The 16,619-nt window shown below is 43.9% G+C and overlaps 1 protein-coding gene across 2 annotated transcripts in view; it reads right to left on the reverse strand.

The window, feature by feature from the left end:
* Nucleotides 1–7,548: 7,548 nt before the first annotated feature.
* CHCHD3 (coiled-coil-helix-coiled-coil-helix domain containing 3) overlaps nt 7,549–16,619 on the reverse strand; it is a 298,494-nt gene continuing 289,423 nt past the window's right edge. For both annotated transcript variants that reach the window (XM_001137124.6, XM_001136966.6), the window contains one exon: nt 7,549–8,341. In XM_001137124.6, the coding sequence (XP_001137124.1) occupies nt 8,318–8,341 (24 nt within the window). In that variant the 3' untranslated portion in view covers nt 7,549–8,317. The remainder of the gene's footprint in view (nt 8,342–16,619) is intronic.

A 16,619-nucleotide genomic window follows, 5' to 3' on the forward strand; every position in this document is an offset into this window, starting at 1 on the left:
TGTTAGAGAGCTGTAGCTGTCCCAGCCCTCTCCTCTTTACAAACTCATCCCATAGGCAAGCACATCCAAGGCCAGTGCCAAGGCTCCATGCCATCTTGACAATGAGGACCTGAAATCTTCTCTCTAGCCCCAGACATATATCCAAAGGCCTGCATAGCCATCTCTACTAGGGGTCATAAATTATATATTCAGCTTAACATGATCAAAACGGAACCTCTGCTTCCTGCCCACACCCCTCCCACTATCGCAGATGTTAAGTGTCTCCATCTCAATAAACGGCACCACCATTCAGTAGTTGCTCAGGCAAATCTTGGGGTCCTTACATTTTATTCCTCTCTCCCCCCACATCTAATACAGTAGGCTGTCTTGTTGGGTCTATCTAATGTCTACGGGTCTCCCAAATCTGACTTCTCACTTTTTCCATGCTATCACTCTAGTCTGGGTTGCCACTTCCTGCTTTGATCGTTAATGTAATAGCCTAATATTCGCCTTGCTTCCACTTTGCCCATACTTTGGATAGTTCTTTAGTTCTTTACACAGCAACAAGAGTGTTTTTTTGTTTGGTTGGTTGGATATTTTGAGACTGAGTTTTGCTGTCACCCAGGCTAGAATGCAGTGGTGCCATCATACCTCACTACAGTCTGGACCTTCTGGGCTCAAGCAATCCTCCAGCCTCAGCCTCCCGAGTAGCTGAACTACAGGTGTGTGCCACTACACCTGGTTAATTTTTTTATTTAAAATTTTTTTTTAGAGATTGGGTCTCACTATGTTGGCCAGGCTGGCCTCAAATGATCCTCCCGCCTTGGCCTCCCAAAGCACTACTACAGGCATGAGCCACTGCACCCAGCCTAGAGTGGTCTTTTATAAATGTAAATCAGATTGACGGCCTGGCAGAAAACCCTCCAATAGTTTTTCATTGCACTCATAATAAAACTCAAATCATTATCATGGACAAAAATGTCCTGCCTTGTTCTGGCTCTGATTTACCTCCGTCAACCCCCATCCCAGAGCAATGTGCCTTATTCACTCTGCTGGGGCCATGAGGATCTCCTTGCTGCTTCCCTAACCCATCAAACTTCAAGCTTCTGCCCCAGGACCTTTGTGCTTACTGCTCTCCAATCTGGAATGCACTTCACTTGGTCCTTTTTTGTCTCCCATTTTAAAGATGGTATCTCCCTATGTTGCCCCATCTGGAGTGCAGTGGTTGTTCACGGGCACGATCACAGTGCACTGCAGCCTCGAACTCCCCAGCTCAAGCAATCCTCCCATCTCAGCTGCCTGAGTAGCTGGGAGTACAGGCACATGACACCATACCTGGTTTCCAGTTCTCTCACCACATTCAAGAATCTACTCAGATGTGACCACCTTATAGCTGTTTTCACCACCTAATTTAAAATAGCACAGCACCTCCACAAACCTCTATTCCCCCTCCCTGAGCGCTCCATTCCTTTACCCATTCATACCTCACGCATCACTCATCACTACCTGACATCATATGGTTATGGTTTCCTCCCACCAGAATGTAAACCCCACGAGGCCTGGACCTTGTCTGTCCTGTTCACCACAATATCCCTGACACCTGGAACAGTACCTGGTGTGCAGAGGCTATGCTGAATTCAGGCAATGATTCAGGCAATGCCAGTGTGACATGGTACTGTGGCTAACAGTACCTTCTCCGGGGAACCAGAGAAGGCAGGAGTGATGAACTAAGTGGTCCATGCTGAGCCACAGGTGATGAGCAAGCTTCTCCTTTAATGAGGAAGTTGAAAGTGGTTATAAAAACTCAGGACAATAAACTTCTGATGTTCCTGAAACATCATCACCTTAGTGGTGACTCATAACCCCTCTTCTGCTTCTAAAATATAACATCTTTCTAACTTCACTGATAAACTCATTTCCAATAGAAGAAAAACACCTTCTGCCTTAGTCACTGATACTTCTAAGTTCTGTGTTAAGCACCTGAGGGTGAGGAGTGTGGGCTCTTTTATTTTGGGTTCACATTTAACATGCAGCTGCTGCAAAGGCATTTTAAGAACACGGAGGTGACTGAAAATAAACTCCTGCCAGCAGGTTACCCGACATCCTATTCACCCTCTGCTGAAGTGGAGTTCCCAGCCCCTGCTCTGCAGCCTGCCTTCCAAGCTTGAAATAAAACAACAATGCCACTTCAACTGGAGGTTGAATACTGTTTTCAATGACTTCATGGTCATGCTTCTGAGACCAGGATGCACATTACCTTAGGGAGATGCAAAGCCAAGCTAAAATGTGCAGGCTGGCGTGGTGTTGCCGGTTTGATGCTGACTGAGAAACACGGCCTGTGGCTATGAAGTGAAGAAAATGGTTTTACCCTCATCCCTTGGACTGCACAGGCAGCAGATAATAGGCAGTTGGCCCAAGTCATCCGGCCCTCGACCTCGATTTTATATATTTGCAAGGAGGGGCAGAGAGAGAGAATGAACAGAGGTTTTCAATCTGTACTGTGGGCAGTGAGGAGGGCAGACCTGACAGGGAAGGGGACTCCGCAGGAGGCTCCCCAAGTATGAGCCACTTGGACTCCAGCCCTGGCAGGCTGCTCTGTGCTGGGGCAAGTCTGGGAAGAAAGGCACACAGCTAAGCAGAGTGGTACCCTGCAACTGACCACTGACCTCCGGGTTCCATGTTTGCATTTCAAAGCCATGATATAGAAATGTAATTTACTTTGAAGGCAAGCTTATGTTCGAAGCAGACTGGCCTCTCAACAAAGGGACAGTGACCACTGCCTGCCTGATAAGCCTCCTCCCAGGAGAGAGACTATCTGCCAGGGAGTGGGGGGCAGAGAGGTAGGTAAGTAAAGTCTTTCTGCATGGGAAAGCCTTTGAAGAGTATAGAGGCCTCACCTAATCCAAATCACTGCAAGAGTTTTGAAGTACTCTATTAAATTGAAGCAAAGCTGTTTGCCACAGAATTGACTTGGTTTGAGGAGTTGCAGGGAATGAAATGGTTTCAGTTTCCAACTTCCTTAACTGAAAAGCATCAATATGATGACCATATTTTCTGAATCCAAAGTGGATTTAACATAGGCTTGTCCCCTGAAATACAAGGGCATATTATCATGATCTAGAGACCATGAATCTATTTGGAAGGGTAGGAAAAGTGGAAGATACCTTTGATTTGGGTAATTTTTGCTTTCTCCCCATAAACTAAAGCAATTCAACTCTTCTTAGGGGCTCTGCCAGCAATATTGAGGCTGGAGGGACCAGAGGAGAGAGAGCACAACATGAAATATAAAATTCCATCATCTCCATTCAAACATCAGCCTGGAGGTAGGAGAATGAATTAGGCGGTTGGTCGTTTTTCTCCCAAAGCCAGGATCCAATGACTCTGGGCTTTGGAAGGTAATGGAATTGAAAGCTCCGGAAGCTGTCTGGTGCTTTGGCTAAAATTCCTAGCATAAGGAACCTTTTTGGGTGAGGAAGATGACTCTCATTTTGGGTACGGGGGAACAAATCTACTTTGTCTTTTGTTTACCAATCTGATCCTCCATCATGGATAAAGCAGTGCTATCCAGGAGTAGCAGAGCTCACCCAGGGAGATGGGCAGGACCAGCCTCCCAATACCCAAGGGGGGCCTTGAAGTTTCCCATTACAGAGCTTGAAAAATCACCAACCACTCCAGTCTCCCTGGGTCATGCACAGGCTAGGGATGATTGTAAAACAGATATAGCTCTGACTCACCTGCAGTGGAATAATTAAAAGTGACTTTTTTTTTTCATATATGGTACAGTCAGAATGAGCACCTACAGACCAGGTGCAGTGGCTCACGCCTGTAATCCCAGCACTTTGGGGGGGGCCAAGGCAGGCAGATCACTTGAGGTCAGGAGTTCCAGACCAGCCTGTCCAAAATGGTGAAACCCCATCTCTACTAAAAATATAAAAATTAGCCAGGCAGGGTGGCGCGTGTCTGTGGTCTCAGTTATTTGGGAAGCCGAGGCACGAGAATTGCTTGAATGCAGGAGATGGAGGTTGCAGTGAGCCAAGACCGTGCCATTGTACTCCAGCCTGGGTGGCAGAGCAAGACCCTGTCTCCAAAAAAAAAAAAAAAAAAAAAAGGAAAAAAAAGGCCAAAAAAGGAAAAAAAGCTCCTAGAGAGTGAAAGGAGCTTCTGGGAATCACACCCAGTCCTCTCCAGGCACAGCGTTGATCACCACGAGCCGGCATTCTACTTTATGGACAGTAAACAGGTCTTTATCCCCCTCCTTTATGTTGCTTCAGTTATTGTTAGTACCTCAAAATCAAGTGGGTCAAGGGAAGGAGAGTAAAAACTGAAATCTGCTCCATTCTACATGCTCTTAAAGGCTGGGAAGAAGAAGCTAAAACAGATGCCTGGAATAAAGGTTTAAACTAAACCGTGGACTCCTTAGCCAGAACATGTATTCTTCACTGGCCGGTGCAGGCCTCGGAACACCTGCACCACAGTTCCCTATTCTGGGGGTGGTTTGGACCGTGGGTGTCATCAGCACAAATGGCCTACGTGTCCTAAGGTGACTTCCTAGACTAGATGCAGCCTGCCCACGGAGTAAATCCCTCAGGGCACTGATGGAAAACAAAAACCTAATGGAGACCATAAGCTGTAGGAAAAGTACCATCAAGGGCACAGAGAAAGAAATACAAATATAGTTTTCATTTAGAAAATTTACCCAGTTTATAAGAACTGTAAGAATAAGAAATTACTAAATGAGAGGAAGTACTAAATATAGGACTAAAAGATTTAGGAGGCTGGGGAAGAAAAGAAGGGAAGTATCAAAAAACACAAATCATAATGGAAAGGACCCCGAACAGGCCACTGTACAGTGAGAGACCAGAGGGAGGTGACTTGTCCCCACTGACAAATGGAGCAGAGCTGGATCAAGAGCCCAGGACTCTGCACTCAGGAGGATGCACTGTGCACTCTGTTGTCACTGCTTCTCTGGAGGGAGGCTGGAGAGGCTGAGAAAAGTGTAAACACACAGAGGAGGTTAGAGGAGGGAATGAAGATGGCAGAGAAGAGAGGAGGAAGCAGAGACTGGGAAAACTTGGGAGAGGAAGACGGGAGGAGAGCAGTGAGATATGAATGAGTATCAATGCATTCATTCACCACATTAACCTTTCAAGAGGATTAACTCTAAACAGACTATTTTCCTAACTCACTTGGTTTGAATCACAGCAAGTTACTGCTGCCCTTTCAATTGTTCAACTGCTAATTCTTTAAAAAAATTATTTCACGAATACGTTGTAACATTATTAACCAGTCAGCATGTTGTACAATAGATCTCTTGAACTATTCCTCCTAATCTAACTGAAATTTTGTTGCTTTAATTCTTAAATCTCAAAAGGGTCATCTCCTACAGCTCACTGCAATGTGGGTTTCTGGCAAAAGCAATTATACCTGCAGGCTGGAAGACAGCAAGTGAAGAACCACACATTCTCCATTTCTCAGCCCGAGAAGTCGAGGACATGTGACTATCTGGTCAGTTCTAAGCTAAATACTGCTAAAAACTGTTGTACGGAGTCTTGTGGGTTGACCAACTGGCCACAGGCATCTGGCTTTTAGCAGTCTACATTTGTTACTAATCATGATTAGTCAATACTTTTCTAAACTAGTGCATGTTGGCAAGTTAACTGTAATGTTACTGACTTCTCAAAGAGGACTTCGTGCTGATTCAACCCAGCTGTGTTCTATAAGTTCCTCAAACATTTGTTTAGTGTGATAACCTCTGATCAGCTTTCAAGACACTTTATTCTTCTCGGCTTCATGAGCTAAGCTACTGTGGCTGAAGGTGCATTCTACTTAAGTGAGAAACTGATTGGAATGTACCACTCCACAGCCTCATATAAATCACAACACTCTTCCCAAGCAGTGGTCTGGAAAGCTACTGTGACCTGGCAGAGCTGTGATGCCATCAGCAGGGAGCTCTCCAAGGATGGAGAGAAAGGCATCATTTCATCCTTTTATTTCGCCAAAGCGCTGGCTTTTGTCTTGCACCTACCATGCTTATCAGAATGATAAATTAATAAGCAATGCTGGGAGGGGCGGCCTGATGAACCAACCCCCCTTCCCCTGGATTTCGCCCACTTTAGACGCCTGACTGTACAGCGCTGCATTTGCCTGCCAGAGGCAAGACTAGCAGCCTGGGATGTGCCAAGCGCTTGGCTCTCAATTGCAAAACAAAACAGTATAGGAGGGAATTTGTGAGTTAGCTGATTTGCAAACACTAGAGCAAGTCGCCATGTAAACATTTGTTTTTGTGTCTCTCAGGTTTTTCCATTTCTCTCAGGCAGCTACCTGGATGCCACCCTGACAGCATCAAAATGTGCTGCTCCTCAAGTTACCAGTGAATCCTTATTCACACTGAAATAAACTCAGCTTCTTTCAGACCATTAAAAAAGAAACCTGAAAGCCTCCCACAAAACAAAACAAAACAAAAAAACCCAAACAAAAAAACCTCCATGAAGCAGTCATCACAGAGGATATCAGTAATTATGGCAGGAGAGCCTCTAGTGTTGCTCAGAATCAACATTAGGCCAGCAGGTGTGTCCCCAAGTGTCTATGAACATGTCACTCGGAGGGAGCCATCGCCCGGGGAACCTGAATGAATAAGCAGCTGCAGTTACACTCACATGCGTTGGCTGAGACTGTTCCATCACGAGTACATCCAACTTTTAAATAAAAGGTACTTGGGCATGTGAATACGTTCTATGCCCCCAACGCCAAATGCCAGTTTACTGAATCATCACACAAGCCAGCATTTACTGGGTCTGACCAAACGTATGCGGTGAGTCAGCATTTGGACTCTTCACTGTAAGCCTAAAAATTAGTTCTTCCATTTGCCCCCTTTTTGCAGTTGAAGAAGTATTGGTTGACTTGGTTGAATTCCACAGCAGAGCCAGAATTTGAACACAGATTAAGAATACAGAACCTGTATTTTGCTAAATTCACTTGCTTCGTAATAAAATAAAAATCCTACATGACAAAAGACACTTAAAGGATATCACAGAGCACTGGTACTCCTATGTCCCAAAAGAACCTTCTCATTTAGCTTCAGTGTGACTACTTATTTCCAACTCACTCAACTCCAGGGTTGAAGCACCAATCATGGTTAAAAAAATAAATAAATAAATAAATAAATAAATAAATAAAGGAGAGTTATAATCAGGAAGTTTTGAAAAATTGGAAAGAGGAAAAAAAAAACTAATGGTTGAATTATTTTCTTTAAACGTTTTTTAGTATTGCAGGGTCATAAGGTCCTAACCAAGGTTATCTAATCTAGTTCTTGCCCCAGGCAGGATGACTTAAGTCATCCCAAAGAAAGGAAGGTTCACACAATTTGTAAAGATCTTCCTGAATTCTACTTACCTGATAGGCAAGTTATAAGCATCACTTGCCTGTCGGAGGCTCCATGAAATGCTCTGGAGCCTTTGAGAGGAAAGGTACAGCACAAATGCAAATTATTAACAATATAAATCAGCTCAATTCCCATAAGCACAGCCATCTAACCCAGCCAAAGGAATGTGTGAGGAGCTACAATGCCAGTCTTTGTCAGAAAATATATTTATTATTGATAGTGAGTGAAGTAAAGATGTGAGTATTCACTATAGAGGTTATATCAGCCAAGGTTGCCTTCATATTGATAAAAATACCTTATCTCACTTGTAATCATAAACATTATTCCAGTAGAAGAGGTACATTTTCTCTCCTTTTTGTCTTCTTGCCTGTATAATCACCATAATAAGTTATAATGAAATAGCTCTTACATAATCAAAGGAGAAAAGAAAGACAAAACCAACATGCCACAGCCTAGACAATTCCATCCAGCACTGGTGCCTCCAGATCTGTTTTCTGGCTCTCTCCACCCAGCACTGCTGCCCCCAGATCTATGTTTTCTGGCTCTCTCCTCGCCCCACTCCAATTAATTTAGCCCCCAACCCAATCCTACTTTGTTAGGGTGGAGATTCACCAAATGATAGGGCTTGTTCAGAAGAGAAACATTTTATGGTCAGTGGAAGTTGAATAGAAAGTACCAAAAGGTGGAGAGGGCTGCCCTTCTCTTTTAATCATCATAAGAGGGTTTACTAATACTGAAGAGTGTCCTTTAATGACTGATCCCTGATCAAGGCTTTGGCCCTTCAAATTGCTGCTGTTCAAAACGTGAAATGATTCTGCTGAATCCATTCTTGATGTCTCTCTTTAGTGGTCTTCTCATTAGTGGTCTTCTCTTCAAATGGGTTGTTTTCTCACTAGGAAAAAAAATGTTCCATCTCTAGAATTAATGTTGATGGTGTTTTGCTCATTCTGAAAGTTTTTATCCTCCCTTCTCAAGCATGCTCTGCAAGAAAAACATAAAGAGTAAGTTTTACCACCAGGAGAGGACAAAAAATAAATGGCACTAACTATTTAGTATGATTTGTGTTGCTTTTCAAATATCTAATTTTAAAAACACAGAAAACAAGGCATATGCTTCCTGTTCTCAAAATATTGCTCCTTTAATCAACACCATTGCTTTATCAATATGATCTCTAAATGACCCCTCTCACCACCACATGGGTTGAAAACCCCAACAAGGCCGGGCGCAGTAGCTCACGCCTGTAATCCTAGCACTTTGGGAGGCCAAGGTGGGCAGATCACTTGAGCCCAGAAGCTTGAAATCAGCCTGGGCAACACAGTGAAACCCAATCTCTACCAAAAACAAAAACATTAGCTGGGCATGGTGGTGTGTGCCTGTAGTCTCAGTTACTCGAGACGCTGAGGTGGGAGAATCCCTTGAGCCTGGGAGGCAGAGGGTGCAGTGAGCCATGATCATGCCACTGTACTCCAGCCTGGGCAACAGTCTTTGCTGTCTCAAATAGAAAGCAAAAGTGCTCCTGGTAGGGGCATTTGGAAATGTTGGGAGCATGGCTGATGGATGCAGTGACTGGGGGAAAGCTATGGCCAAGGCAGTGCAGGGATCAAACCCCAACTCCAAAGGCTCTGAGAGGGAATCTCTTCATTAGAGAAACACAAGATTCCTTCCCAGAGAGGGAGAACGCAGATGTTCATGTGTTCATGAGGCTGGACAGAGCTACACAGATTGCTACCTATTTCCAGATTGCAGAAATGGTTCCTACATTCTATTTAGTTATTTATTTGGGAGATGAGGATGTAGATAGGAAGAATTCTTAACTATCAGATGAGAACTCTATAACCAGCTGAAATGGGGGTATACTGCCTTCATTTTTAGAGGTCTTTAAGAAGAAAAAAGTGATACTTTCCCCTCTAGTTTTGCAACCACTCAGAGAGGCAAGGTGAGGCCGAGGTTGCCTCTAGTTTATCCATTCCCACCTGCCTCCCGCCAACCCGCACCCTTCCAGCCATCTCTCCATTGAGCTCCTACCAGGTAGCACTGCACTCAGTTTAGTGCATTGGGGAAACTAATACATACACCTGTGGAAAATTCAGGAATAATAAAAGGTAATAATTTGCTAATTTTTATTTATTTGCTAAATACATGCTAAAATTTATTGTGTAAACAGCATAACATTTAATAGGAACCAAATAGTATCTGGTAGAAAGTAATTTTTTTCCTTCCTTCTGTTTCCCAGTTTCTGTGTCCCCTTCCAGAGATGGTCACAGTTCACAAGAGGAATGGTTCTGCCTGGTTCAGAGGGCAAGCCTGTAGCTGGAGCGAGCAGGGAAGGCTTCTCCAAGGACCTTCCACCATGGAGAGAATCCAGGTGGAGGACTGGGGTGGGACTGGGAGGAGTGAGGGGAGAAAGCGGTGGCCAGGATTCAGCAGGGGAACAAGCCTGGCACACACAGAATCCTGAGGGGAGAGGCCTAGCTGGAAGAAAGGGTACACGCTCAGGACTGACCAAGAGAAAGGGTGGAAAGAGGGCCCAGGACAGACGCCAGGCTGAGACATGTCCTGCTAGCCACAGAAAACATGGAGGAATGCTTTTACATAGGAGAATGGCATTTAGGAATGTTAACCTGACATCCTCAGCGTGATGGATCCAACAGAGGGGAGTCTGCAGGCAGGAAGCCCAAGGAGGAGGCAGATTAGAAACCAGACAAAGGTGGAAACAAGAACTAGAGCTACATGGGAAGAAAAAGGGAGATGGTGACACCCAAGGTATGGGAGGATCCTTGGTGACAAGGACAGTGATGGGGCCACCAAGAGAAACAGGGAAGTCAGTGGGAGCCTGGGAAGGAGGAGGATGACTTAAATTTTGGGCTTGTGAGGCAATTTTGGGTGAGACATCCAAAATGGAAATGTCTAGAAGGACGCTGTAGGCCCTCTGAGGTCAAAGGTCTCTAGACACAACAATTTAGGGTCAAAAATTTAAAAATGATTGAAATTAAGGAGACAGAACAGAAAGAGTAGAAGTCAAACAAGATGGTGTATTGGGTCATAGGAGCAAAGGGTGGATAGATTATCCTAAAGTGTTCATCATTATAGGTTTCTAAGAAGTCTATGTCATAGGGCACAAAAGAACAGATATAAAGGCAGACAAACTTAGACATAACACACATAGTGGTGAGAAAAACAATGATTCTGTCATACAGGAGGTAAATTAGAAAAGCTAGATGCATTTAGGGAAAACAGGAAAAACAAAGTAGGTGCAGTGGAAGATTCTGCTCAGCAGAGAGTTGTCCTGTAAGAACTCATACTGGAATGTGAGGCACCAGCCCCATGTTCGCTGGGAAAATAACACGCTGAGCACCCACCATGTAAGAGACACCACCTGGCAGTGTCACAGCGTCACAGCATCTCAGCTATGCTCACCTGCTTATGAATTGATCTGTGTGTGTGAGTCTCTCCAATTACATAGATGATAAGTTCTATAAATTCCAGATATATAGACAACCTCACTACATCATGCTTTATTAAATACAAAATGGAAGCCAGTTATCAAGCAGATCTATACTGAGCCTATCTAAGAGAATTCAGTTACTAGAGAAAGTGATCTCTTTATGAATGATGCCACTTAGCCATTTGCATTTGGGGGGGTTACAGATTCACTGCTTTCTTCAACACACTGATGGGAGCTTTGAGTTGTCATCTGCCTGGTCAAGACTACATAGCTGTACCCCTCTCTACAATTTTGGGCTTAGGGTTACAAGGATAACCACATAACAATGTACCTCCGTTCAAATATTGCAAAATAATCTGCAGCTGCCACAACTTAAGGAAAGCAACAGTTAAAGAGTGTTTTCACGAGTCTAGAGATTGTTTTTACTATTCTCTCTGCAACCTCAACCAAATATAGATGGGTAATTTTTCAGCCAAATCGTATCATGCTAAGAATGTTAGGCTCTCTTTCAGAAAGAGACAAGATGGGGCCTGGCTGGTCTGAGGATGAGCAGGCCAGTCTCACATAAAGACACTAAAAGAAGTAACATTTTAATAACCCCTTTAGCCACATTCACAAAATACCGTCACATGTATTAAAATTCTAATCCTCCAAGATAGCACAGTGGTTCAGCTGATTTGTGGTGACTCCTTGAAGACATGTGGGACCACCACAGAAAAGCACCAGGGCTGATCTATAAACATTTCGTCAAACTGCACTCACTTGCTACCAAAGGGTGGCAGGGGTGGTACAAAACCATCTCAATTCTATCAGGGAAATTAACAAACACAATGGCAGGCTGGATTTTTAAAAAAGATGAATTCATCTGTCAAACATTTTGGGTTATTATTATATTCCAGCTATGCGACAAAACCTGCTCCAACTCAGAACTCAGGGCTTTTGGCTGGAGGGATCCGTAGGTCTGGTGGGGTCTGTGTTATTCAGCTTTCACCTTATAGGTTCTACTGTCTCTGTATTGGTTCCGTAAGTACTGCTGTTGGGCTGAATTTCAATGCTGCATAAATTTAACACTGCATAAATTAACATAGGAAATTCCCTAAAGAATGAGGGAGAAGCTTTGCAAGTTATAAAAAATTGCTTCCTTCATTTAAGGAACTGCTAACACTTAATTTTAATGTGGAGAAAGAAATTCCTTGCTTTTGCTCATCATTCACGTATCTGGGCCTGCAGAAACTCCTTTTATAAACAGCTGGGTAAATCACCAAAAGAAGAGAGTGGTTCAGGCATGAACACTGCTCTTTTCCCAAGTCTTTTTCTCATTCCAGCCACTGAAGAACAACTGGCAGCTCACAAATAAGAACAGCACCCCTGGAGACCTGAGATTGCGTGTCATTTCCGCTTATTAAAACCTTACTAACCATCCTAACCACTTGCCTCAAATATTTCTCTTAAGCAGTAATCTCATCAACTGATTTTTGAATCACGGCTTTCTTGGAAGGGTTGACTATCATAGCAGCATGCCAGCTACTGGTTGTGTTGATAATTTAAGAGAAATGATGGCAACCCTGGGTTGCTAACCAATTATCATGAAGAGAAGAAAAGCGGTTTGTTTTTTAAGATACCACTCAGGGTGCTTGTCTCTGGATGAGCTTACCCAGCGCCTCACCAAGACTTCAGGCCTCATAAAGCTGGATAGAGAAGCAGGAAGGTTTACCTAACCAAGGAAAAATGAAACTGGCGATGTGTCCTGGCACAGACCTGGTCTTAAGACACGAGTTTTACTAAGGAGGGTCAGGAAAAGTGGGGAGTGGGAGACACTGGAGCTTCGATGAGGAAAAAGCCAGAATGAGAAGACTGTGCATGAGACAGGATGGAAAAGTCATCTATAAATTGAATTTATGGGAAGCACAAAGCAAGTTTTGCCTGTGCACCAAGTACTGTTCTTCACTACCTGGAAATCTGATTAGATCACTTATTTTGTTTTCAATATGTGTCTATTCCCCTGCAGCAAGAGCTGTTTGTTCTTTGTTCCTCCTGCTTTGGAGGAAATAGAAGTTAACTTTTTTCTGCCTGGATCTTGTTTTATATCTTCTATGACAAATGCTCTGTATAATATTCAAATTAAGTTACAAGTAATTAACTGTTTATACAGCTGGCTGCAATAACAGACAAAACACTAACATACTGCAGTTCTAATTGAAGGACGACCACGAGAAAAGAAATACCTATTAAGAAAAATGAAAATCTATTACCATGGTAGTATTTCTTCTATTAAACTCAGATTTAAAAAAAGAGAAAATGTCACGAAGCAACGATTACTCTCAGAAAGTGGTTTAGAAAAGGATTCCTATGATGGAAGAGGTTGGGATAGGAAATTTAAAGTTTGGAATTTTGTTTGCTTTGATCTGACTCTAAATTCAAAGGGCTGCCCTACCAAAAAAATGGGAAATCTATTATGAAATACCCACGTGTCAGTCACCCTGTGACCAGCATCCCAGCTGGGCAATTAATAAATGTCATCAAGCGATAATGATAAAGCAGCTTTCAAACACAATAAAAACATGCTCCTGGAGGGCTTCCCAGAAAGTTAACCTTCTTGATTATCTTCGTGCTCTCTGAAAGTGGCCACCGTGTACATCGGGGGGACCCTGATGTGGGTCGGTGAGGGAAGCAGGGTGACTGGGAGCAGTAGAACCAAGGGAGGGTCTGGTCACAGCTGTGAGCTAGCCAGGGGACTGGGGTCACCTACTGTTTCAATGGGAGCAAGAGAAGAGGGGAAGGGGATCTCTTTTCAAGGCTTCCATCCGATTCCCACGTCATCTTCCAACTTGTTCTTAAGGCTAAAGATTCATTCCTAGGGTTGGTCTGATGAGACCTCTGCCAGGTAGCTTTGACCTGTAGGGAGTGATAGCTCCCCATCTCCCAAAAGATGGAAAACAAGGACTTGGCAGGACCTCTGAAAGGTCAAAGACTTTTAATGCAATTCAGGCCAATGGGCTCTAAGAGCAATGGTTTTCAAACTTTGGGTACAGAGTCTCCTGGGAAATTTGGTCAAAGTTCAGATGCCCAGGCCTCACCCCAGACCTTCTGAATCAGAATCTCCAGGGATGGGGATTGGGTGGGTACATTTTAAGCAAACCCCTCAGGGGATTCTGATGCTCACCCACATCTGAGATCTGACACGACAGGAAAAATACCCTGGTTTTGAATTTAAGAGTGGGCTGTTTGGCCTGGGTTCTGCCCTTCTACAGATCATTTAAATTCTCTGGAAGCTAATTTTTGCACATGAAAAAAATGAGGTTGGGTTACATGATCTCTAGGGTCCTTTTAGCTCCAACAGCCTATAAGTCTATTAAATCATTTGCATCTAATGTAGAGTTCATCTGAAAACAATGATAACATACAGCTTGCTCTGGCAATAGGTTTTTCTTTCAAGAACCTTGATTTTTAAGCAAAAGCTACTACTATGTTTTCAGGACCCCTTCATACTCAAAATATGTCACAGACTTAGGAGCAGAATCCTGGTCTAATATAAATACAGTTCACCGGGGAGATGAAATTGTCCTTCAGAAGGTGGACAGAAATTGTGCCAGGGCAAATTCCTCCATATGCACTGATCTTGAGGCTTTGACTTAGGAAGCCAACCAAATACTGGAGATGTCAATGATATTTTAGAAACGAGACAACGGGGTGCACTAGCCTTAAGTTGGAGAGCTGTCACATTAGGATCTAGCCTCATTTACTGGGTCCTGACCCCAAGTTCCTCACTGTGGCCAGGTTCCTTTCTGATCTCTCCAAAGAGATCAGCAGGAAGCATGTAGGTCTGAGGTGGGGCTGTCTCATTTACAAGATGTCCTTATTGTGAGCTGAACTAACTGTTTGCGTGGCTACTGTCCCACTGCCTGCTTACTGACTGAAACTTCTGCTATGGTTTGGGGAACCCCTGACAGACTCATCATCTAACTGCAGGTCCCACACTGACCTCTGTCCCTTGGGCATCTCCTGGGGTTGGTCCTTGCCTCTGGTCCCAGTTTGCCCTTGGTTGACAGGCTCCAGGTTCCTGGCTTCCTGCTCTGTCTTCAGAGTCACACTTCCCATGGTACTTCACAGTATGAAAGGCATCACGATCCAGGGGAGGCTTACGGCTGGCTGGAGGGAGCCTGCATTTTCTAATGGCCTTTATTAGCCGGCAGGGTACATTCTGCCAGCCAGTGCAGAGACAGCTGTTTTTCACTTCACTGACTTTGGAGAAACTGTGAAACTGTTTCTATTCCCTCCCAGTTCTTTCTGCCACCTTGGCTTCCCCAGGGCTGTCAGGAGTGTGAACCTCAAAGAAAGGGTACATAGCAGTGGGAGGCCAGGCAGCAGCAGACCAATCAGAAATGCAAGTGTTCTTCTTGAATGAACGTTTAAGGTGGACAGCAAAATTTAAGAGGCAAAGGCACAAATACTGGAGGTCTCAAAAGGAGAGGTGCTGCTTGTACCAAATAGGCCATGTCTCTTCATCTGAGTGCGTCTATGAACAGGCATGCTTATGCACACCATCTTTTGCTCTATATACTTGAAAGCAGAATAGAATAACAGAGCTAGATGGGCCTCATGGATCACCTGGTTCAAACCTTCAGTTTATCAAAGCAACTGAAGCTCAAGTCACTATAATTAGATTAGGATTGCAGCAGCAGTATTTCCTATAAACCCCACCCTCCCAGTGAACACAAAATGTGCCATAAGGGTCCAGCCAGCTTCTGCATTTTTCTGTCAATAGCAGCAGGGCTGGGAAAAAGCTGAAATGCTTAGACTAGCGACTCCCAATGCAGCCCAATTCTACAAGTAAATAGTAGAGAGGTGGTAAGTCCCAGGGAATGGTCCCAGACGTAATGCAGATCTGACAGCAAACCCTTTCGACACCCTTCCCCTTTTGTAAAAAACAGAACTTGGGCACAGTTTGGTCTACCCATGAGCAAATACTATTGGCTTCTCATTCCCGCTCCTTTCCATTTCTCCTGTAAGGTAGGTGGTGTGCATAAGCATGCCTGTTCATAGGCACGCTCAGATGAAGAGACATGACCTATTTGGTACAAGCAGCACCTCTCCTACCTTAGGTAGGTGTAGCAAGATAGAATGGGAACCAGGTATCAAAGGTAAGAAGAGGTAATCCAATCTTGCTGAGCTTGAGAAAGTTATGAGGCTAAGCAGATATGAGAAACAAAAGACACAGGACTATGTATCAATCGATGTGCTCCTTCCTTTGTAAATGCTGTATCTCATACAGCCAGCCAGCTGGTAGCTTTTAAGTCTTAGAAATAATAATTAGAGCTATTTAATATCTCTTTACCCTCATGAAGAGCACATAACTTAATACACAAGAAATAATAGCCTAAATGTCTCGTGTCAACCCATGAGAAATTGTTGAAGAACAGCTGAAGAAACACTGATATGAATAAGTGGATAAATAAGCAGAGAGGAAGAGTAAGGCTAAGGAATATCTGGAAATTTTCCTAACAGTAAAACCTATTAGTCTCTAGAACAATGCCCCAGGGAACCCGTGAAAGGCCAATCTTATGAGTTATTTAAAAGTGGAGTGGACTTAGCCATTGGAATTATTCCATGGGGGAAACCCCTGCACTGTGTCAGATATGGACAACACTGCCTAATGGCTTGTTGTCATGTATAGTATTTTCCATGTTTAGCATGTCCAGCTTGTTCTCTGGATTTAACAGGAAATATAAGAAGAAAATGTAAGAAGTTGGCCCATGAGGAACTGCTAAAATAGGCAGTCGGGACCACGTATCTTGCCGGAGTCTCAACAGGGGC

The sequence above is a fragment of the Pan troglodytes genome, chromosome 6 (genome assembly GCF_028858775.2).
Source record: "Pan troglodytes isolate AG18354 chromosome 6, NHGRI_mPanTro3-v2.0_pri, whole genome shotgun sequence".
NCBI classification, from domain to species: Eukaryota; Metazoa; Chordata; class Mammalia; order Primates; family Hominidae; genus Pan; species Pan troglodytes.